This window comes from Berghia stephanieae, chromosome 9 (genome assembly GCF_034508935.2).
Source record: "Berghia stephanieae isolate SIO BIC M18660-M18661 chromosome 9, UCSD_Bste_1.3, whole genome shotgun sequence".
Taxonomy (NCBI): Eukaryota; Metazoa; Mollusca; class Gastropoda; order Nudibranchia; family Aeolidiidae; genus Berghia; species Berghia stephanieae.
Genome location: NC_088368.1, coordinates 18,127,884 through 18,151,684, shown reverse-complemented (window position 1 = coordinate 18,151,684; position 23,801 = coordinate 18,127,884). Strand labels below are relative to the sequence as shown.

The 23,801-nt window shown below is 34.0% G+C and overlaps 1 protein-coding gene across 1 annotated transcript in view; it reads right to left on the bottom strand.

Annotated features, from left to right (window-relative positions):
• LOC144979808 (uncharacterized) overlaps positions 1-23,801 on the bottom strand; it is a 56,355-nt gene that overhangs the window by 26,022 nt on the left and 6,532 nt on the right. Inside the window, exons 6-18 of the mRNA XM_078926936.1 lie at positions 22,506-22,602; positions 22,185-22,306; positions 21,321-21,424; positions 19,203-19,357; positions 18,272-18,453; positions 15,560-15,690; positions 13,866-14,086; positions 12,261-12,404; positions 9,151-9,246; positions 6,936-7,070; positions 4,518-4,712; positions 3,141-3,308; positions 1,369-1,511 (exon numbers count right to left, since the gene is read on the bottom strand). Of these exons, the coding sequence (XP_078783062.1) occupies positions 1,369-1,511; positions 3,141-3,308; positions 4,518-4,712; positions 6,936-7,070; positions 9,151-9,246; positions 12,261-12,404; positions 13,866-14,086; positions 15,560-15,690; positions 18,272-18,453; positions 19,203-19,357; positions 21,321-21,424; positions 22,185-22,306; positions 22,506-22,602 (1,893 nt within the window). The remainder of the gene's footprint in view (positions 1-1,368; positions 1,512-3,140; positions 3,309-4,517; positions 4,713-6,935; positions 7,071-9,150; positions 9,247-12,260; positions 12,405-13,865; positions 14,087-15,559; positions 15,691-18,271; positions 18,454-19,202; positions 19,358-21,320; positions 21,425-22,184; positions 22,307-22,505; positions 22,603-23,801) is intronic.

Here is a 23,801-nt window from a genome sequence, read left to right as displayed (position 1 = left end):
AATCTGACTCATGAATGGACAACACAAAACAATCGACATTTCAGCCTTTGGCCTTTTTCAAGTAAACACAAAATACATATTACACATATCATTTTTTTTAAAAATAAAATTAAAAATTAAAAAAAAAATTTTTTAAAAAAGAAATATATATATATATATATATATATATATATATATATATATATATATATATATATATATATATATATATATATATATATATATATATATATATATATATATATCTTTTGTGTTTACTTGAAAAAGGCCAAAACGTCGTTTGTTTTGTATTGTTCATTCATGAGTCAGATTTACTCCCTTTATCTTTATCTCCATGATTTTATCTTGTAGTAATGAAACACACTTAAATAAAGTACAGGAAATTTGGGAACAACAAGAGGTGTCTACTTTAAGCAGAGGTTGACTTAATGTGGATTCCACTGTAGCTCACGAGCAAAAGGAACCAGCTTTGAAACACGGCGGTATTAGTCCCAGATGCAGTCGGTACTTTTTCTGACCCGTTTATGCACCCAGCAGCTTTTGGATAGCTTCATTTGCTAGAACTGGTGGTAAGTACTTTGAGATAGACTAGGGTCCTGGGCAAAGGGTAGGGAGCAAGTATTACTGGCCATGTATTACTACAAAGATTGGGATAAACTTCAGCTTTATGGACATCTTTAAGGCTCTGGAGACATGAGTTGTGCACAGATTATCATATTTGTCTATATTGTTAATTGTATATTCCTTTCAGTGAAATATCACGCCATGCAAGTAAGAGCATCCATTATATAAGACAAAAGAAACAATCATCGCATTGTCACAAAACTTTAAAATCTCAACTTTCTTTTTTGTCCAAATGAATGTGAAATCTAATAATTTTATTTCATTTCCATTCTGGTTGAACGCAGGAGGATTGTCAACTCAACTCAGGTTGTGAATGACTACCAAGTGATAGGCAATGATGGATATTGTAAGAGTGCTAGAACAAAAAGGATACCTAACAGGCAACTGGCACTGTATGAAATTAAAATATGGTTTAAAATATGGCCTGCTGGGGAAATAAATGAAACAAATGTGAAGCTCATTTAGCATGGTTGATACGTGGAAATGTATTATATAACTGTTCATATTTATTACTTTTGAAATTTCTACCAAATATGCGCACACACAAAAAAAAAAGTTTGCTGACGGTCAAACTTTTATAAATAGAATTTGGCTAAATTATCTATAAGTGTACATTTTGTATCTATATCATGAAACAACAACAATGCTAAACAAGGCCGTGAATAAAAGGTAAGTGAATGTCATTAGATTAAGAGGAAGTTCATGTTTTTATGTTTGATTTTATCATATTTTTTAAAAACTCACGACAGCTGCTGTTTCAGGGTTTCAATCTCGCCATTGGCCATAGTCAAGTTGCTACAAGTCTGGGTCATACAACGTTCCATCTCCTCCGAGTCTTTCATCCAAGTCGATTTATCTTTCAGCATCTGTTTCTCCAGTTCCTGAAGCTGTGGGGAAGAGAAGAAATATAAAGGTGTAAAATACAAGCATCAATATAAAAAAAAAACCGTGATCTTCTATATAGCACAATATCCACTGAACGTGCTCAAAGTGCTTTACAAGGGGTCCCTGACCAACAGCAACACATAACATGTAGATTAGGACATGACGCACGTTAGGCTATATTGCAATTTTTTCCAACAGAGACAATGCTGTTAACGCCCAGGTACTCATTTTACACTGGTGAGAGAATGTGAGTAAAGAGCCTTTCCAAGGACTCAAATATGAGCCGAGCGAGGCTCGAATCCAGGACCTCCCAATCCGAAAGAGAGTGTTATACGACTAGATCACATATCACAAATCCACTTCAAATCTTCAATGACTTGTATTTGCAAAAGGCCTCACGGGCCCATCACAACAAATCTTCAGTTACAGTCAAATCAAAACAGGGAACAGTCACAGATTACTTTGACGAGCGAGTGCATTTAAAACTGTTTTGAAAGTTTCCAAGCATTCAACGATCGTTATCTCCGTTGGCAGGACAATATGTTCAAAGCATTTTACAGAGAGTTCCAAGAGACGAAACCAAGAAGACACTTTTACAATTTAATAATTTTGACAGGGACAAACAATCTGGTACTCATTTTACATCCGAGTACAGTGAGAAAATGTGGGTAAAAAAGCTTATTCCAAGGATTCAATTTTGCATCACCGAAAGCAGGAGTAAACCAGGTACATCCAAGTCAAAAGTCAAGTGTCTTACGACAAGACCACAAAGTCAAGTAGAAAGTGATTAACCCAAAAAAAATGGTCAATCTTATTGTGATCTTTGATTTAAACAAAATACAACTCAAGTTTGACGATTATAATAACATCGGAAAATGACATTTAAAAAGAAACCATACACAACACTTCATCTTCAAGTACGAAGTCTGTGCCAGACATCGGTGATCATGGTACGCCATTCATCTCTCTAATCAGATAACCTCAGAAAACTAATATTATTCTTCTCTTTCTTTGTCACTCACCCAGCTGTTCAAACTATTCAAATATGTTTTTCTTGGTCTACCTTTACTCTTTTTACCTTCTATCTTTCCTGTGAGAGCAAGATGTTCAATACTAGACAGTAAAAATTAAAACCTCAATAGATTCACAACACTGTTGTACAGGAAAACTGCATGCAAAAATAACTATATCCAAGAGCCATTGATCGGTCAGTGGAAGAAAAAAAACTTGAACTTTGAGCTTTTATATAGCGCAATATCCACTAAGCGTGCTCAAAGCGCTTTACAAGGGGTCCCTGGCCAACAGCAACACATAACATGTAGGACGAGACATGACGCCTTCAGGCGATATTACACATTTTTGGGACAGAGATAACACTGTTAACTACCAGGTACTCATTTTACACCCGAGTACGGTGAGAGAATGTGAGTAAAGAGCCTTCTCCAAGGACTCAACTATGCGCCAAGCGTGGCTCGAACCCAGGACCTTCCGATCCGAAAGCGAGTGTCATACCACAAGACCACGTAGCCGCACAAATAATAGAAATCTATGCCAAGCTTGCAAGGACATTAGAATTTAGATTCATAAATCGTGTCCAATGCATGGCAAAGCGTGTAGCTATCCATTCCTACCTTGATATTGAGACACTGTGTGTTTGTGTCAGCCTCTTTCAATTGACAACAAATCTGCTGTACTTTGTTCCTGGACTCGGCTAGAGATCGCTCCAGGGACGTGTTGTCCTCCATCTTGCATTTCAGTTCCTCGACCGTGCGCCTAAGATCGTCTTTCAATTTTCTTATCTGGTGATTGTTATTGAAGGATAAACGTTTACATATTTGAAGAGAGAATAGGAAGGAGGGAAAATAAAAAGATGGGGTACCCGATAGCTCAGTTGGTAGAGCAATCACTTCACACGCAAAGGGATTGAGATCGATCCCGGGTGCAGTCCAGATTTTTTTTTTCGGACCCTCCCCCTTGTCCACACAGCAGTGAATGGGTAGCTGAGTCTGTTAGATTTGGTGGAAAGTACTTGGAGATAGAATAGCGTCCCATCCAAAGGATAGCAAGGAATTGCTATTGTCCGTTTCACGCTATAGAAACTGGGATAAACTCTGGCTCTATGGGCCGAATGGCTCTGAAGGACTAAATATTTAAAGGAAAAAGAAGATGTGATATCAAGTAAGTAAAAAAACAAACACTTTTTTAAAATAAACGAATATGCTGAGAATCCCAAAAATTAGTTGGAAAGTAATCCTTAAGATCTGCAAGGCAACAGAGCCAGAATTTATTGATGGGATGTATGTATTTGAGTAAATTGCTCACCAATTAAGCCAGCCAAATCAATCTGACCAACATGGAAAATTGAGTGTGACCTTAAACGTTTATGTAGTGCGTCAGGAAAATTTAGTGGGCAACTTATCAATCAACTCATGGTCTTAAAACAATATCAAAGAGCCGTGTGTGATGCTGGCTTCGTTCATTCTATGCCGGTGATAAATACATCTTTCTATTCATTTTCAACTCAAAACACAATTTTCGACTGTAATATTAAATAGATCAGTAAAATTACATTGGGCATCAAATCATAAGTTTGGAAAAAAAAATTGCAAAACTTCAATTATGATCAAAACTGAAATGTTGTCTGCACAGGCAGTGGTGGAAAATGGCGTAAATAAAATCTAAAAATTGTAAAGATAACCCCTGCCCCGCCTCAGAAATTTGACAAGTATGGAGTATCACAGTTGCCAATCAAAGTATTTAACTCACTCAACCCTAACACCGACTATATCCGTAGATCACCCGGGTTACTTTTACCCCATGCCTATTTATTACATTTTTCTGAGACAAATTATAGGCGTAGTATCAAAGCTAATGTTTTTATTTTTTGCATAATAATAAAACTATCTATGTACATGCTCATTTTAATACATTTTTTTCCAATTTTCAAAAGTAGCAAAAAATCTCTAGGATTGAGAGAGTTAAGACAATCTATAAATAACACGCCTTACACAAGCATCTCGTTGTTCCAGCTCCAACTCATACGTGTTTCGTATGTCATCCATTGTCTTCAAATGGGTGCACACTTCATTTCGGCATAACGACAACGCATTCTCCAGCTCAACGTTCTGCTCTTGGGTTTCTTTCAGATTCTTCTCACATGCATTAAGCTGACCAGTCAGTAAATGCTCCATCTTTTCCTTTGCCTATAATAATAATTTTTTTAAATAATTTTAAAAAACAACAAAAAACATGAGCGTTTATATAGTCAAATATCCATTAAATGTGCTCAAAGCACTTTACAAGGGGTCCCTAGCCAACAGGAACATGTAGGATGAGACATGATGCCTGTTAGGCGATGCTATAATTTTTTTTAAAAACTAGTAAAAAGCCCGCAATTTCGCGGGGAAAGAACTATTTTCATTCGATACTGTACTCACCATCATTTAATGAGGGCAGATTGGTAAACAACGTTGTCTGTGTAATTTGGTATATCTTCGGTTGATTTTTCTGTGTGGCCCAGTAATATATTTAATAATATATTCCCTCAACTAACCACAAGAAAAAATTAAACCTAGTACCTTTAATTAACCCAAATAGGAAAAACAAACACCCGAGCACTTTAATAAGACTTATGACTAACCCTAATAGGAAAATAAAATCATCCGATCTCGAGCTAACCCTAATAGAAAAAATCATGACAAATTGAATAAACAAGCGCCTGACAAAAGATCAAAGGTGAAAATACCAATTTAAAGAATACTGGGGATGTAGGAGCTTTCTGAATGTCTCCCATTTACTTAACTTATGGAAAAACAAACACCCTAGCACCTTTAATAAGACTAACCTCTCGAGCTAACCCTAATAGAAAAAAACAACTCTCGGACTGCTTTGCACTACCTTTCAATACTTAACAAATCAAAATGGCGGCCGAAAATCAAAACAATGGTCAAATTAGGAAATTTTAAACTTTCACAAATCTATCAAGGTTTGTTCTAGAGTTTTTAAAATACTTCTATATAATGACAAATTGAATAAATAAATGCCTGACAAAATATCAATTGGGAAAATACAAATTTAAAGAATACTGGGGATGTAGGAGCTTTCGGAATGTCTCCCTTTTACTTAACTTATGGAAAAACAAACATCCTAGCACCTTTACTAAGACTTATGACTAACCTTAATAGAAAAAGAAATATCCTCCGATTTTCGAGCTAACCCTAATAGAAAAAAATGGCGACTGAAATACATGAATGCCACGATTTGCTGAAAAATGCCAACACCCACACACACATGTATACACCACACACAACACACACACACACACACGCACACACACACAAACATACACGCAATTAGAACATACCACTACATAACAACACTGATCACCGCTAAATCAACAACACAACGGAAGTAATAATAATACTTGATGCCATAAATAGATGACGCAAATTGACAACTTTTTACAGTGTCAAAATTAGTTGATTTTGAGAGTCGTGTCGTCGGTAGATATATTTTATGATATCTGTTTGACTCAACGAACTTTCAAACTGACTTTAAATTATAAAAGGAAATCAAGTTATCTGTTTATCTATCTGTAAAAAATACATTTCTAATTTTCAAATCTTTCAGTAGAGTTGTGCGCCGTATCAATTTTTTTATTGACTCAAATAAGCACAATGTTCTCCACAGTGCTATATTTCTTTAAGAAAGGAAGAGAGACAATGATAATGGTCAGGTACTCATTTTACACTTGAGTATGGAGACTCAATTACATGCCATTCAGAACTGGACTCGAATCCTGGACCTTCCAGTCCAAAGGTAAAAGTCATTCGACAAAACCACATGGCAGCATATATAATAAAATATATTGTGGGCAATGACAGTCCAGTTGACCATCAAAAGCTATAGCCCAACATCAACTAAATGTGCTCAAAAAGCTTTACAGGGGTCCCAAATCAACAGCAACGCTTAACAAGAAAGACAAGACATGACTATTGTAAGGATCGATAGAAAATTTTTACAATATAACAAAGATGATAATAACAATAAAAAGATACTGTTTTTATTGGTTACTCTCTCCCTCCCTCTGTGTATATTTGTGTGTGCTATCTACCCCTCTTTCGTTAGTTTTTATTGAGCTTTAAATAGAGCAATATCCACTAAATGCGCTCAAAGCGCTTTACAAGGGGTCCCTCGTCAACAGCAACATTTAACATGTAGGATGGGACATGACGCCTGTTAGGCGATATTATAATTTTTCGGACCAAGACAACGCTGTTAACCGCCAGGTAGTCATTTTACAACTGAGTACGATGAGAGAATGTGAGTAAAGAGTCTTTTCCAAGGATTCAACTATGCACCGAGTGTCATGCCACAAGACCACAGAGCCACGGTTCCACAATGAATAAAACACAACAAAAACTTACGTATTTGGCCGCTTCCACCTCATGAAATAAACAATCGATCTTGTCCGCTTGGTTCCGGGTCGACAGTTTAAGATCATCAATGTGTTTCTGAGCTTGAGAGTATTTCAGCCTGCAAGAATCCACATCCTCTTTAACCTGTGGAAGGTTTAATAAAAAAGCTTTTTCTTTTTAATGGAAAAAAAAAAAAGCCTAAGTTATGAGCTTTTATATATATATATATATAGCACAATATCAATGTATCTCGTGTTTTACATAAGTCAAGCGATGTTAAGCGTGTCAGTGGCTGGATGGATGACAGTAGAAAAGGCTAGTCCCGATGTCGTGTTCTTGGGTAAGGCACATAACATTAATTCCCCAACTCGATTCTAGTGTCAGGGTTGCTAATCCAGCAGGTCAAAATTTACTGAACTTTTACACAAACATACTGACAAACACACAAACAAACTGACAAACCAACCCCTTTCTGAGCACCGAACCGCTGTAAATAGACCTTTTGTACTTACCTTACTTCCGTTTAGCAGATGATTGGAAAATATACTGAGAGTTAGTAATGTACTGAATTCCGTAAATGAGTACTTGAGTATAGATAGATCGAAGTTGCCATCACTCAGGTCTTTGTTATTGGTTTTTTTTTTTTGCCATCCATGTCAATGAGTAATTCTCACTAAACTGTACTAACCAGACTATAAAAGTTCATGTTCACACATAGTTTTGTGTGATGGTCCGTTATACTTCCGGATGGCAATGTTGTGAGCTTCTTAGCCAAGCGCATACTATCTATAAACGGAGAGGAGAGGACAATTGTGAGAGAATTGGTACAAAAAGGACGTTTAACACGATCCTATTTAAGAAACAATACTTGGCATGAGTATTGCTGTATAAACATCAATAAAATATGTATAACATGAATTATATCTTCCAATATAAATAACTTCACATCTGTAAACGTTTAACTCCAACTGACACATTTCAGACCAGTGAAACATCACTTATACATCCTGGGTAGGCCTACATCTCTTACCAAAAAAAAAAAAAAACAACATTCCTTCACATATTATTATTGTGTAATGAGGCCATAAACAAACTTCAATTATTTTTTTTCTCTCGTCTCATTCGACATATATATATATATATATGTGTGTGTGTGTGTGTGTATGTATGTATGTGTGAATGTGTATAGATATAAAAATATATACAAATTCATCCTGAGTATTTATATAGGGCAATATGCAACAAATGTGCTCAAAGCGCTTTACAATGAATCCCTGGTAAACAGCATTTAACATGTAGGACATGACATGACACCTGTTAGGTGATATCACATTATTTTGTCCAACAGACACAGCACCGTTAATGGCCAGGTACTCATTTTACACATGAGAACGGTGAGAGAATGTGAGTTAAGAGCCTTTTCCAAGGACTAAACTATGTGCCGTGTGAGCAGGTCTTGAACCCTGAACCTTCCGAATGTCATGCCACAAGACCACATACCCATCTAAATTTAAATTGAGCTTTTATATAGGGCAATATCCACTAAACCTGCTCAAAGCGCTTGAACCCAGGACCTTCAGATCTGAAAGCGTGTGTCATACCACAATACCACACATTATCATATTAACTCTCGTGTTCACGTGAATGGCCAGAAGAAATAGATTTGTTCGACATTTTTTTACTTAATTCATGGTGAACTCAATACCAGCAAATGTCTTACTGATGTGTTTGTTTTGTTTTTAAGGGATTTACGGCGCTTGCAACACATTTAGGTCATATCAGCGCCAGTAAAAAGGAAGAAAATGGGATAGTAAAAAGTTCTAGATTTATAATTACAGCACCCATGAAAAGGTAAGACAAAGAGGAATTGGTTCAAATAGGAAACAGATGTAGATTCCAAGAGCACACTATCAAAGTACTTAGTTTGAGATCACCTAAAAGTCTCATCCAGACACAAGCACAGGTACCCCACTAAGAGGAACACACTCAAATGTTCACAAATCATATATAATACGTAAACAAAACAAAGTACAGTGCATAACAGAGAGATGATTTACAAGGAAAAAGATATCATCTCCTAAAACTAACTATACATTTGACTGTTTCCCTCCCAGCTAGAGTATTTGGCCCGGACGCAACCAAGTAATTTCATTCCAAGATAAAGAGAGAAAGCAAGTTGGAAAACAGATATAGAGGGATTGAAAACACAGTATGATTGTCTTACTGATACAAGGTCCTGTTCTTTCTGTTGAATCTTGATCTGAGACCCACTTCTTGTCCAATCTCGGACTTGTAAATGAAGTCCGAAGTGTTCCATTATCTGAATATTTTTTAATAATAAAAATATAATAATATAATAATAATAATAATAATATAATAATAATAATAATAATAATAATAATAATAATATAATAATAATAATAATATATAAATAATAATAATAATAATAATAATAAATAATAATAATTAATAATATATAAATAATAATAATAAAATAATAATAATAATAATAATAATAATAATAATAATAATAATAATAAATAATAATAATAAATAATAATAAATATAATAATAATAATAATAATAATAAAATAATAATAATAATAAATAATAATAATAATAATAATATAATAATAATATAATAATAAATAATAATAAATAATAATAAATTATTGGTGTGAAATATGGGGTAAAAGACAGCTGATTAGTAATAAAAAATAATCTTTTGGTGCGCATTAATACAACTAACTCCAACGTTTATAGTTTTGGGTCAAATTGTCATTCAAGCAGAAGGACAAAGATACAAATTATGGTGAATAGAAATACTAATACCATACCATTTGGTTACAAAATAACTAATAATCTTACTTGTAGGGGTGGAATAAACGTATTCTTTCATTTCTTTGTATTTATTAAACTCATTATATTTTTATCATGCAATCACACATACTTGCATACTCATTATGTTATTGGGCACGATAAAAATAACTCGTTTAATAAATAAAAAGAGATGAAACAACCGCATCGTATCCCACAAGTCTGGAACAACCAATAGCAAATCGTATTTATTCTGAAACTACGTCATGAAGAAATCATTATGACACTTGTTTCATTTAAAAAAAGAAATCATTCAAGTTTGTATCGCTGCCACGTTTATTGATGGCAGTTGAATCAGTCGGCAAAGAAATGCTCAAAAACAATTGGAGAGAACTTGATTGAGTGACACATCACAAAAAAAAAACAAACAAACAAAAAAAAAAAAAATAAAAAAAAAGAGTTTTATATAGCGCAAAATCCACTACAGCATCATTTAACATGCAGGACGGGACACGACGCCTGTTAGGCTATATTACAATTTTTCAGACAAAGACAACGCTGTTAATGGCCAGGTACTCATTTTACACCTGATTACAGTGAGAGAATGTGAGTAAAGAGCCTTTTCCAAGGACACAACTATGCGCAGAGCGCGAGGCTCAAACCCAGGACCTTCCGATCCGAAAGTGAGTGTCATACCTAAAGACCACATAGCCGCACAAAATGGTGAACACCTTGAAATCCATTAAAGATAAATGTATTTTTAAAAATCATTCAAAATACGTTAAAAGTCATTTTTTAGTTTTGATTTCCAATAAAGAAAACTTGAATTTTTTCTCTTTATTTTCACTAAAACATCCTATGCTTAGCTGAGCAGCTGTCTGTTTCTCTGCAAACTATTTTCTTATTGGTTCCAACCTTCTGGGAAACCCTGAACATCATGCATGTAACATTGCCACCATTATTGGAAAGGAAGGAACCAATTTATTGCAATGACAAAAACTTGAGCACAATGACTATCTTAATCAATGACAAAAACTTTAGCACAATGACTATCTTAATCAGTGACAAAAACTTGAGCACAATGACTATCTTAATTAATGACAAAAACTTTAGCACAATGACTATCTTAATCAATGACAAAAACTTTAGCACAATGACTATCTTAATCAATGACAAAAACTTTAGCACAATGACTATCTTAATCAGTGACAAAAACTTGAGCACAATGACTATCTTAATTAATGACAAAAACTTTAGCACAATGACTATCTTAATCAGTGACAAAAACTTGAGCACGATGACTATCTTAATCAATGACAAAAACTTGAGCACAATGACTATCTTAATCAATGACAAAAACTTTAGCACAATGACTATCTTAATCAGTGACAAAAACTTGAGCACAATGACTATCTTAATTAATGACAAAAACTTTAGCACAATGACTATCTTAATCAATGACAAAAACTTAAGCACAATGACTATCTTAATCAATGACAAAAACTTTAGCATAATGACTATCTTAATCAATGACAAAACCTTTAGCACAATGATTATCTTGATTTGGGGTTCCCGATAGCTCAGTTGGTAGAGCACTCGCCTCAGAGACAAAGGGACTGAGTTTGATCCCAGGTGAAATTGAGATTAATTTTCTTTCGGACCCCCCTCTGTCCACCCAGCATATGATTGGGTGGGTATCTGGATCTGTTAGATCTTGTGGAAAGTACTTTGTGATATATTTCACACGCAAAGAGACCAAGATCGATCCCGGGTGCAGCCGAGTTTGTTTTTTTCTGACCACCGCCCCCCCCCCCCTCCCCCTCTGTCAACCCAGCAGTGATTATTGTTTATCTGGGTCTGTTAGATCTTGTGGAAAGTATTTTGTGATATATTAGCATCCTATCCAAAGGGTAGCAAGCAATATCTCATGTCCATTTCACGCTATAGAAAACCTATATACACTCCAGCTCCACTGGCATTGTGGCTCTGAAGGACTACTTATCTCGATTTAAATAGGAATTTATGACCCTGCAAAAAGACGAGGGTCGATCATCTCTTTCTTGTATACATCATCATCATCATCATCATCATCATTGCCTTTTTCACCCTGGGTCAGGGTATAGGCCACAGATAAACAGTTTCCATCCTTCTCTATCCTGAGCTAACTTTTTTTTTATCTCATTCCATGTCTTACCACTTCTCTGTATATCAGCTTCTTTCATCGGGTCAGCAGAGTCCTTTCGGCTGTGTCTGTTGTCCTTCATAAATTCTGTCATTCCAGAAACTCTTCGGTTGCCCAAGCTAAAAAAAGGATTTGGTTTGTCCGTCTGCGTTTCTGTAGCGGTTTGAGTTTAATGGAAAGGGGTGTTGTATACTCTATTATTTATTTTTAAACACGGCTTACATGAGAACTTTTTGAGATTGTTTCAAAAAGTCTTTTTTTTTTCCACTCTATGAAAATCATCCTGTCAGAAATGGTAGAGACAATTTAATATGAATAAGAGATGTGAGACCCACCTGAATTTCATCCAAAGATTTATTTTTACAAAGCAGGATGGCCTCCAGTTCCTTGATACGAGCGCGAGCCTCTCTTAGGGCCGGCGAGACAGATTGTTGGGAGCTATCCTCTTCATCCCGGGACCTTTTTTCCATGTCATAGATCTAGTAGAGAAGAGTAGAGAGATTAAAAACCAATGACTGGTGGTTAAGAGAGACTGCTTTAACCCTTTGAAAGTAAGACCAAACTTCTTTTAAACTATAATAATAATAATAATAATAATAATAATAATAATAATAATAATAATAATAATAATAATAATAATAATAATAATAATAATAAAAATAACAATAATAATAATATATACTTTATTCATCCAAAAAAATGGAAATTCGTTTACAGACGTGGCATGCATAAAAATGTATAAACACTAAGTTGAGAATCTATGGTGACAATAATAATAATAATAATAATAATAATAATAATAATAATAATAATAATAATAATAATAATAATAATAATAATAATAATAATAATAATATATACTTTATTCGCCAAAAAAAATGGAAATTCGTTTACAGACGTGGCATGCATAAAAATGTATAAACACAAAGTTGAGAATCTATGGTGACAATGTATACATATATAATATATGCAAATGCACAAAAATGTAAAAATATACAACCAAGAACCAATAGCAACACATGACATAAAAATGTGCTGCTTTGAACAGAGAAAACACCCTAGGCAAACCTGTCAGGGACAGCTGACAAGACATCTATTTAATTTTGTAAAAAAAATAAAACTTGAAGGAAAAAAAAATTTTTTTTTTAAATTGAGCTTTTTATAAAGCGCAATATCCACTAAACGTGCTCAAAGCGCTTTACAAGGGGTCCATGGCCAACAGCAACATGTAACATTTAGGATGGATGACGACTGTTAGGCGATATTACAATTTTTTTTGGATTGAGACAACACTGTAACACCTGACTACGGTGAGAGAATGTGAGTAAAGAGCCTTCTCCAAGGACTCAACTATGCGCCGAGTGAAGGTCGAATCCAGGAGCTTCCGATCTGAAAGCGAGTGTCATACCACTAGACCACATAGCTGCACAAATAAATTGGATATACTTAAAATGCATTATATATTCACCATCATGTAAATTTGAAATATTATTAGATATTATTTACAACGACATCTCACCACGAACAAGCACCTCATCATTGGTGAAGAGCCCAGACCTTGTCAATCTTCAGGTCCGATTAAAAACAGGCCAAATTTATGTACCATCCATAAAATCTACCACAAGTCGATTTATCCAGAAACTCTAAAATCAAACGCCCACTCTTCGTTTGTTTGTTTTTAAGGGTTTTACGGCGCTTGCGACACATTTAGGTCATATCAGTGCCAGTAAAAAGGAAGAAAAAGAAATAATCAAAATATTCTAGACTTACAATCAAAGCACCCAAGGAAAATTTAGGCATAGGGGAATTAGTTCAAATAAAGAACAGGTGTAGATTCCAAGAGCATACGATCAATGTAGGTGATCTCAAGGAAGGAAGAAAGGAGAGAAAAAGGCAAAGATGTAGCAGATTTGCTTATAAATTAATGTAGGAACACTAACCCTTTGCTCTAGATTGGCGATGCGACAGTTCCTCTCGTCGACATCTTCTTGTAAGCACACAATCTGGACACTCCGCTCATTCAGCCTCGTCTCCAGACATTGGATAGTTCTGTCCCGTTCCTCCAGGCAGCTCAACGTTTCCTCCAGTTTTCGCATCAAATTCTTCTTATCCGCCTCCAAGGCTCCCACTTGGCATTCTAGCTCATGGTTATGGCACATCCCTGAGAGGAGAAAAATAGCATTGAAAAATAAAGGATCATGGAAATGTCGTTAAAAAAAAGAAAGAATAAAAGAAATTAATAATAATAACAACAACAAAAAATTTTAATAATAACAATAATAATAATACTAATAATAATAATAATAATAATAATAATAATAATAATAATAATAATAATAATAATAATAATAATAATAATAATAAAATAATGATAATAATAAAAGAGTAATTAAAATAATAACAATAGTAATAATAATAATAATAATCTAAAAAATAATATAATAGTAGTAATAAAACTGATAATAATAATAATAATAATAACAATAATAATATAGACCTGTAAATGAGCTCTATAAAAATTGACTGAAACTGAAACTCTTCGTAATTCGTCGTAGCGGTAAAATCCAAAGAATCAAAATGAAAGGTAAACAGCAAGCTCACTTGAGCAAAGCAATGGCAGAAAACTAATTTGCGCGGGAATTAATTAGGCTAATTACCATTGTTCCTTATAATTAGGTACCCAATCAGTGAAGAAACTTAGAAATGGTCAACCAGTTTGTTTACAACATGAGGTGATCGAGATGTGCTTGTAGCAATCATTTAACTTTCGATTTGAAGGTGTCTACATAACGAACTTCCGGTGTTCGAATTTTTCTTTCTCATACTTATCTTGTCCTTCAAGTAAATGTGGTCAATTTTGGCTTAGACCAAACAGTGAAATTTATCGCTCGACGGATCAGTTAAAATTGGCTACGACAGGTTTCGAAAGTGAAAAAATAATTTCACGATGGCAGTGTGAAAATACACTGGGGTGTGTTCAGACATGGCAATTCTAAAAAGCGTCGCTTAGCCTTGGCAATATATCCATCGTTAATATAAATGGCCCATGAGCTATGCGTAGCGCTGTGGAACATTCCTAATTAACTTTACAGTCAATCAACTACGATTCATGAATTCTTTCTTTATTCATTTCTTTCTTCCCTTTTTAAAAATATTTGAATTTGACGAATTGATTGATTTCAGTTAATTGACTGAGAATTTACAGGTCTAATAATAATAATAATAATAACAACAATAATAATAATAATAATAATAATAATAATAATAATAATAATAATAATAATAATAATAATAATAATAATAATAATAACAATAATAATAATAATAATAATAACAATAATAATAATAATAATAATAATAATAATAATAATAATAATAATAATAATAGTAATAATAATCTTTATTTCCAATAAATAGCAATTCACGTGAGATAAACATTGCTCAAACCAATTAGGTTATGACATGAGAAAACAGGACCTCTTTTTATCCTCATTCAATATCATCAGGTTTGTTTCCATCCAAAATTTGACATGTAAAACAGAGTTGATGGTTTCTCTTTGGCAGATTAACAGCCATAAAACATATTTAAAAAGTCATGTCATCATCACAGCTATTCAAAACGAGGCCACCTTACCACTTTCCACCTTGTCCATAAGGACTTTGAGTTCTCCCCTGAGATTGGTGTAAGTCCTGTCGTCAGCATCTCGTTGCTTCAGATCACTTCGAAGACGCTGAATCTCGGAATCCATGTTGGTCACCAAGTTTCTGTTCCAAAACAACAACAACAAAAAAAAGATGTTCGATGGATAAATAAAATTTCAAGAGTAAAAGCCGTTTTGAAAAATTTTTCATTTTTCAGATCACCAAAAACTTTTTATGGATAATATGTCTTTATCTATCATTGTAAATTGTAATTATTCCGAAGCACTTTTAGCATCCTGGCAGTCTGAATTTATACAGACCTGGCAAATTTTTTCACATAAATATGGGACAATCAAACCTCCAGCCCGAACATGACCGAAGAACTATAAGAAAATTGAGTTCAAAGTCAAACTTGAAAAATTTAAGAAATTTAATTTTTTGAAGTTAACAAAAGAAAACTGACTCTCTCTAATGAGGGTGTTTATTTTGTCTCAAACTTTATAAGTTTTGTTTGTTTGTTTTTAAGGGTTTTTGTTTGTTTTGTTTTTAAGGGTTTTACGGCGCTTGCAACACATTAAGGTCATATCAGCGCCAGTAAAAAGGAAGAAAATGGGATAGTAAAAAGTTTTAGAATTACAATTAAAGCACAAAAGAAAAGGTAAGACAAAGGGGAATTGATTCAAATAACAGACCTGCCACTTCACGAAAAAGGAAATCAGTATGACATTGTAAAAAAATCAGTATCTGGGGAAAAAAATCAGTATGAGACGTAAAATTATCCAATTACCCCCCCCCCCCCCCCTTATTTTTCCCCAACACCCAAAATGGCACGCACAACGCCAATCTGGCAATCAGACTACTAACTTATTTAAAGATGGTGGCACTTGGTAACGAGTCAGAAGCCAGGGACCGCAGTGGTTTACCAGTACAGCTCGCTGTCGCTTCACAAAGGAAATGAAAACTAAATAACGCGCCGTGTGTGTTTTCTATCTGTGTGAGGGCATCACAAAGAGGCTCGCTACGTCATGTGATCTATCGAGGTATCGCGGGACGGGTCAAAGTTCACGAGACTTGAAAATTTTAACGTGCAACGTAAAGCACAAAGTAAACGTAAAAGAGAGGGGTGGAGGGCTGCGGGCCCTTGGTCACTTGGTGAAATCGGTACGATCGGCAAGTAAATCGGGAAATCGGTAAATACGAAAAAAAGGTCTTGCAAATCGGTATGATACCGATTAATCGGTATGAACGGCAGGTCTGAAATAGGGAACAGATGTAGATTCCAAGAGCACACCGTCAAAGTACTTAGTTTGAAATCACTAAAAGTCTCATCCAGACACAAGCACAGGTCCCAACTAAGAGGAATACACTCAAATGTTTACCAATCATATAATATAATATGTAAACTAAACATAATACAATGCATAACAGAGAGATGATTTACAAGGAAAAAAATATCATCTTCCAAAAGTATAACTATACATTCGACTGTTTCCCTCCCAGCCAAGGAACTCCGGCAAGGATCAGGACAAAACTAAGTAATCTCATTCCAAGACAATGACAGGAAACAATTGGAAAACGGGTATGGGGGGATAGAAGACACAGCATGTACCTCCCTGCCCACTATGGGAGGTCAGGATCCCCACCCAGTTTTAAGGGTTTTACGGCACTTGCAACACATTAAGGTCATATCATATCAGCGCCAGTAAAAAGGAAGAAAATGGGATCGTAAAAAAATCTAGAATTACAATTAAAGAACAAAAGAAAAGGTAAGACAAAGGGGAATTGGTTCAAATAGGAAACAGATGAAGATTCCAAGAGCACACTATCAAAGTACTTAGTTTGAGATCACCTAAAAGTCTCATCCATAGACAAGCACAGGTCCCCACTAAGAGGAATACACTCAAATGTTTACAAATCATATATTATATGTAAATAGACATAATACAGTGCATAACAGAGAGACGATTTACAAGGATCATCTCCCCAAAATAACTATACATTTGACTGTTTCTCTCCCAGCTTCATCCCAAGACAAAGACAGAAAGCATGTTGGAAAACAGATGTAGGAGGATAAAAGACACAGTAAGTACCTCCCTGCCCACTATGGGAGGTCAGGAACCCTTCCCAGAAATGGGACACTACAACCTCCAGCCCAAACATGCCCCAAGAACAATAAGAAAATTGAGTTCAAAGTCAAACTTGTAAAATTCAAGAAATTTAATTTTTTTGAAGTTAACAAAAGAAAACTGACTCTCTTTTAATGAGGGTGTTTATTTTGTCTCAAATTTTATAAGTCAGGCTTGACACGGACAAAGATGTTAGCAGCCAGGTACTCATTTTACACCTGTTTATGATGAGATAATGTTAGTACAGATCCATTTCCAAGGTACTCAACTTTGCACAGCTTAAAGTGAGATGAGACCTAAAGGTCAGAAGGTGAATGTCATATCACATGACCACAAAGACCTACAAATATGGGGACAGTACGGCTCAGCGGTATGGTCTTTGCTTCGTACCAGAAAGGTACAGAGTTCAATCACTACAGTTTGTCTGTAGTGTTTCATTCATCCTGTTTTGTTGATAAAGGGGAAACCTGAAACGTCCATTTCATCTGTTTTCGTATATCAAATTGAAGCTTACATTCCATTCCACATTGTTATTTAGTAGTGAATTCAGAATAGCAGAATGAGTGGTTGTCACCTACCTCATTTCACAGACCATGTTCATGGTTGGTTGCGGTTCACTCGCACCACAACCGCCTTCTAACCCGTTGTTGTTGCAGTTGAGTTCAGCGGCCAACATGCCCCCTTCACTTCCTGCGTCCATCATGGGGAGGTTATTGAAGTCCATGGGTAATGACTTGAAACTGAAATTACCACTGTCATCCTGAATGGGTTGTGAGTGGAAAAAGAGATGGTAGGGTTGATCAAAAATGATATTATTCTTTCACTGTAGCTTAGCTACAAAATGCCTGGTCTTGTTCTAAAAGTCTAGCAATATTGAGAGTGATCAGTGACAGGATTGCAAAGCTCTGCATTATGTTGAATTTTTCACAATTCACCTAAAAGTGACAGAATAGCTAAATCTAATACTGAAACTAAAACAATTAAAACAATAAGGTGTAACATAAAAATCTGAATAGATGTCAAAGATACAATCCTTTGTCTTAAAAAAAAATTGCCTTGTATTTCACTGGAATCTAAACAGATTGTTAGTTGTAATCATAGCTGCACCCTAATAATTTTTTTTAAATCTCAAAATTTCAAAATAGAGTCTAATCCAGTGGGTAGCGGGCAAATGCTAAAATCCATGTAGTGTCAAAGAAACGTAGATAAAGTAGGCCTAATGACTCTGGTAAACAAGAGAGGTTTTCCTATCCCATATGCAATGTACCCACGAACATACCTGCTAATTTTATCAGCTATTGCTTGAGTTAGATTAGTTTCATAGTGACTGTTTAAGAGTAGATTTTTTTCATAAATAATCCATTCAGATCGAGGGAAGTGAATTTTCTTAAACTGAATAACTATCTCTTTGAGTCAAATAGTCTCAGGTTGAAAACTTCCCAGATGAATGGGAATTTTTTGGGGGTTTTTTTGTCTTTTATGTTGAAAACAAAATAAATCTATCATTACCGCTAAATTTGGATGAGGACTGGTAGTCTGTTGTAAAACTTTAAGCAAAGCTCTAAGATCTTTGGCCATTGCCCTGTGACCTTTCAACTCTAGCTTTAGGTCGTCTCTCTCTTTCTTCACATCTTTGGCCTCTTCTCTGCCTTTCTCCAGTTCAACTGTAAAAGAAGAGCAGAGAGAACAATAGCATCATAACAATCATGATGATAAACAAAAGGAACAGAGAATCACCAACCTTGAAAACAGAGAATAAAAATAAATAATAAATAATAATAAATAAATAAATAAATAATGAATTTATATAGCGCTTAAACATCCATCTTAATCATGCTCTGTGGCACTTTACATAATTAAAAAAAAAAATATATATATATTTTTTAAAATATAAAAATCATGACAGTACATTATAATAAGCATGAATACAGAAACAAAATCTAAGCAACATCTATTTCACAAAAAAATGAGCCTTATGGAACAACTCACTCTTCAGTCATTTCCTGAAATTTGATAAATTTTCCCAGGACTTTGTCTGAGGAAAATACCATAGTGTCGGTATCCCCATAACCCCTATTGCTTGACTCAGAAATAGAGAGGTCAGTGAGCAATTACACTAATGTTGAACCATCCGACTGAGTGGACAAAAGGATCAGCGATGGTGAGCTTCTCACTGTATACAGCATGTTGAATTTTGTCAGTTAGACATTACAGTTATGTAGACTTTGTGCGTTTTGAATAGCAAAGGGAAAAATAATGTTATTCATAACAGAGAAAGAGAAAATGATTTTGTTCAACCAGGAAACAGACAGAGAGTGGTAATCAAATAAGATGTGAGCGCAGATCTGCCAAATTGAAAACTTCAAATTTAGTCATTTTTATGTCATTTTTTAGTAATTTGACAAGGAAATTAGTAATTTCTGAAGTCGTGTTCGAACAACCACAATTTGAGAATGATGATAACTTCAACATTACATCGTCATGCTTATGCACTATTGAAATGCATTATTATAATTATAATTATAATTATTATTATTATTATTATTATTATTATTATTATTATTATTATTATTATTATTATTATTATTATTATTATTATTATCATTATTATTATTATAATAATTATTATAATAATTATTATAATTATTATAATTATTATTATTATTATTATTATTATTATTATTATTTAATTATTACTGAGATTTAATAATTCGTAATCATAATTATTATCATCATAATCATCATCACTATTATTATTATTATTATTATTATTATTATTATTATTATTATTATTACTATTATTATTATTATTATTATTATTATTATTATTATTATTATTATTATTAGTAAAGTATTACTGAGAATTAAAAATTCGTAATTTCAATAAAATTGAGTAATTGGCCACAAAAGTTATCTAAAATTCGTAAAATTATGAAAAATTCATGAAATTGCGAAAAATTTGTAAGATTCGGCAGGTATGTGAGTGCTATAGCTTTCAGGTGATTAAATTTTTTTAATCACTGCATTATGTTTTTTATTGTTTTTAAGGGTTTTACGGTGCTTGCAACACATTAAGGTCATATCAGCGCCAGTAAACAGGAAGAAAATGGGATAGTAAAAAGTTCTAGAATTACAATTAAAGCACTAAAGAAAAGGTAAGACAAAGGGGAATTGGTTCAAATAGGGAACAGATGTAGATTCCAAGAGCACACCGTCAAGTGTACTTAGTTTGAGATCACCTAAAAGTCTCATCCAGACACAAGCACAAGATCCAACTAAGAGGAATACACTCAAATGTTTACCAATCATATAATATAATATGTAAACTAAACATAATACAATGTATAACAGAGAGATGATTTACAAGGAAAAAAATATCATCTCCCAAAACTATAACTATACATTCGACTATATCCCTCCCAGCCAAGGAACTCCGGCAAGGACCAGGACAAAACTAAGTAATCTCATTCCAAGACAATGACAGGGAACAATTGGAAAACGGGTATGGGGGGATAGAAGACACAGTATGTACCTCCCTGCCCACTATGGGAGTCACTGCATTATAAATTAGGGGCAGAAAATATCAAAATGGTAAGACTGATACAAGATCAGGCGTTGATAAAATACCAATTTGTTCTGTCATCAAGTCTAGCTGTTCCTTAAGTTGTTGATTGGAGACTTCCAGCTCTTGAGACCTGACGTCCTCTGAGTTGATGTCATTCAATAGACGACTAAATCAAGAAAGAGAGAGAATAAGCCATTAATTATTTTTTATATTGTCATCAAAATGATACAAAAATCTGAGAGAAACTCAACCATAAATAACAGGGGGAAAAAATATTAAGCAAAAAATGCAAAATAAGTTGTTTTTATCATCATCATTGCCTTTTTCACCCTGGGTCAGGGTATAGGCCACAGACAAACAGTTTCCATCCTTCTCTATCCTGAGCTAACTTTTTTTATATCATTCCATGTCTTACCACTTCTCTGTAAATCAGCTTCTTAAATTGTTTCTATAGTTCAGAAGAAATTGAAGAAATTTTATGAGATTTACATTACAACAATGAGCCCATAAGGAAATGGGTTGTCAGACCTGCAAATAAGTACACGTCGGACACGACCATACATCAAAATAAGATGAAAAATAAAATACTTTAACAGAGAAACGAGATGCCAAAAAAATCCAAATTTTCCAATTGATTAAAATGACAAAAATTTATTTTTATTCCCCACTGCAATTATCCCTTTGCCCTCACTCATTGTCTGCATTGTTATTCAAACTTAATTTTCAGCACTGCTAAATTCTTCATATCTTTCATCAATCTATGCATGCAAGTCAACATTTTTAGCCCACGAGATCATGAATACATTTCTCAAATGCAATTCAGCTGTGAATCAAAAAAAAGGGTTCACAGATTGAATACATGGTATCCAAAAATAATTATTTTTTTAAATCTCAGTAATCTGGATTGCTTTGATTCCAGAGCTTACTTGATCTGTGCTTCCTGCGATGCCAGAGACATTTCCATGGCAGACAACTGGTCAAGGAGGTCATCTCGTTCCTGATTGCTGGCCGTCAATGCCTCCTGGAGTTCGTCTTCATTCTCTTCCATCTATGTTTCACATAACGAGAAAATTTTAAAAACATGTCAACATTTTTAATTATTCCCTTCCAGCAATGATGATGATGATGGCAATGTTGATGTAGACAATGATGATAATGAAGGAGAAAGAGTCACCTGACAGCAGCTACAAAAGGAATTTTTTGACCAGTATGACATAACTAAAAAATAATGGATAAAAAATATTCACCTTTCTAATTTTGTCCTTGGTCTTTTTTTGGTAATCTTCCAATGAATCCTGTCTCTCATTGAGATTGTGGAGGGCTTCGTCCCTTTGGCTTTCCACTCTGTAGGTTTCAATATATATATATAGGAATCATGTATCTTATAAACAAATATTATCCACATTAACATATATCATCAACATGAACACAATTGCAGGAAAATGATTCCGTAGTCACAATCTTCAACATGTCACAAATTATAATTTTGTCATCTGACTTGGATCTTATTGGTTTTATCTTTTAGATGGTTCTGTGACTGTAAAGTATTAAGTATTTAGGAAGTTTTCATGTTTCAAATGCGAAAAGCACTAAATTATTTAAACTCTCGGATTGATGTAGGCTATTGATTCTGTCCCTTGAGAAGTACTTTCTAAATTCATGGATTTTCCTGAGCACTATGACCAGACCTGCCAACCTGGAGTTGAAAAAAATCCTAGTTTTCAGGGGTTTTAACATAGTAGACACTAGAACTACTAGTAAAAAATATCAATTTGTCATGAATATGTTAAAATATTGCTTTTAACTCCCTTATAGACTAGCTACGGCAACAAAACTTTGTTTTCAAGAAGTTCTACTGAATCAAGAATCTTTATATATAATTGTCGGTTTGAAGCCAAAAATCCGTAGTTTTACGAAATTTTCTTAGTAGTAGGCACGTCTGCATGACTGAATAATCATAATTTAGCTTCTAGTTATGAAGCTTGAATCAAATAAGAGCAAAATACACATGAAAACTTGCAAATACATAAGATGTATATGTTTATTAAAGTAAAAAAGATAAATAAAAAATAAATAAATAGTCGCTCTGACTAATTTTCCTACTCCAAAACAAAATTAGAAGCAGTTGTTCATACAACGGGTAATTTCTAATCAATATTGGGTCAGGAAAATTACTAAACTCCATAAACACCTAATTTCTAAGGTCAGGAAGAATGAAAATTTATAAGCAATGTAATCTTTTTTTGTTTGGTTTTGAGAATTTGCTAGAACTAACAACAGTCCTGGATCAATTTAAGAACTGCCCGGAAAAAGAAAGACAATAGTGGATAAAATGGTAAATGAAAGAAGTTGATATACAAGTTACCTATGTAAATGGAGAGTAATTTTTCAAAACTTGATAGCTTGATTTTTTCACTTTTTCAGCAAAATTGAAGCATTTATTATTGAAGCATTACTTCAGGTATCAATGGTTGACACGAGAATTTCTTTACAATGATATCATATAATGGTTTCATAAAAATAAAATAATAGGGCCAAAGAGT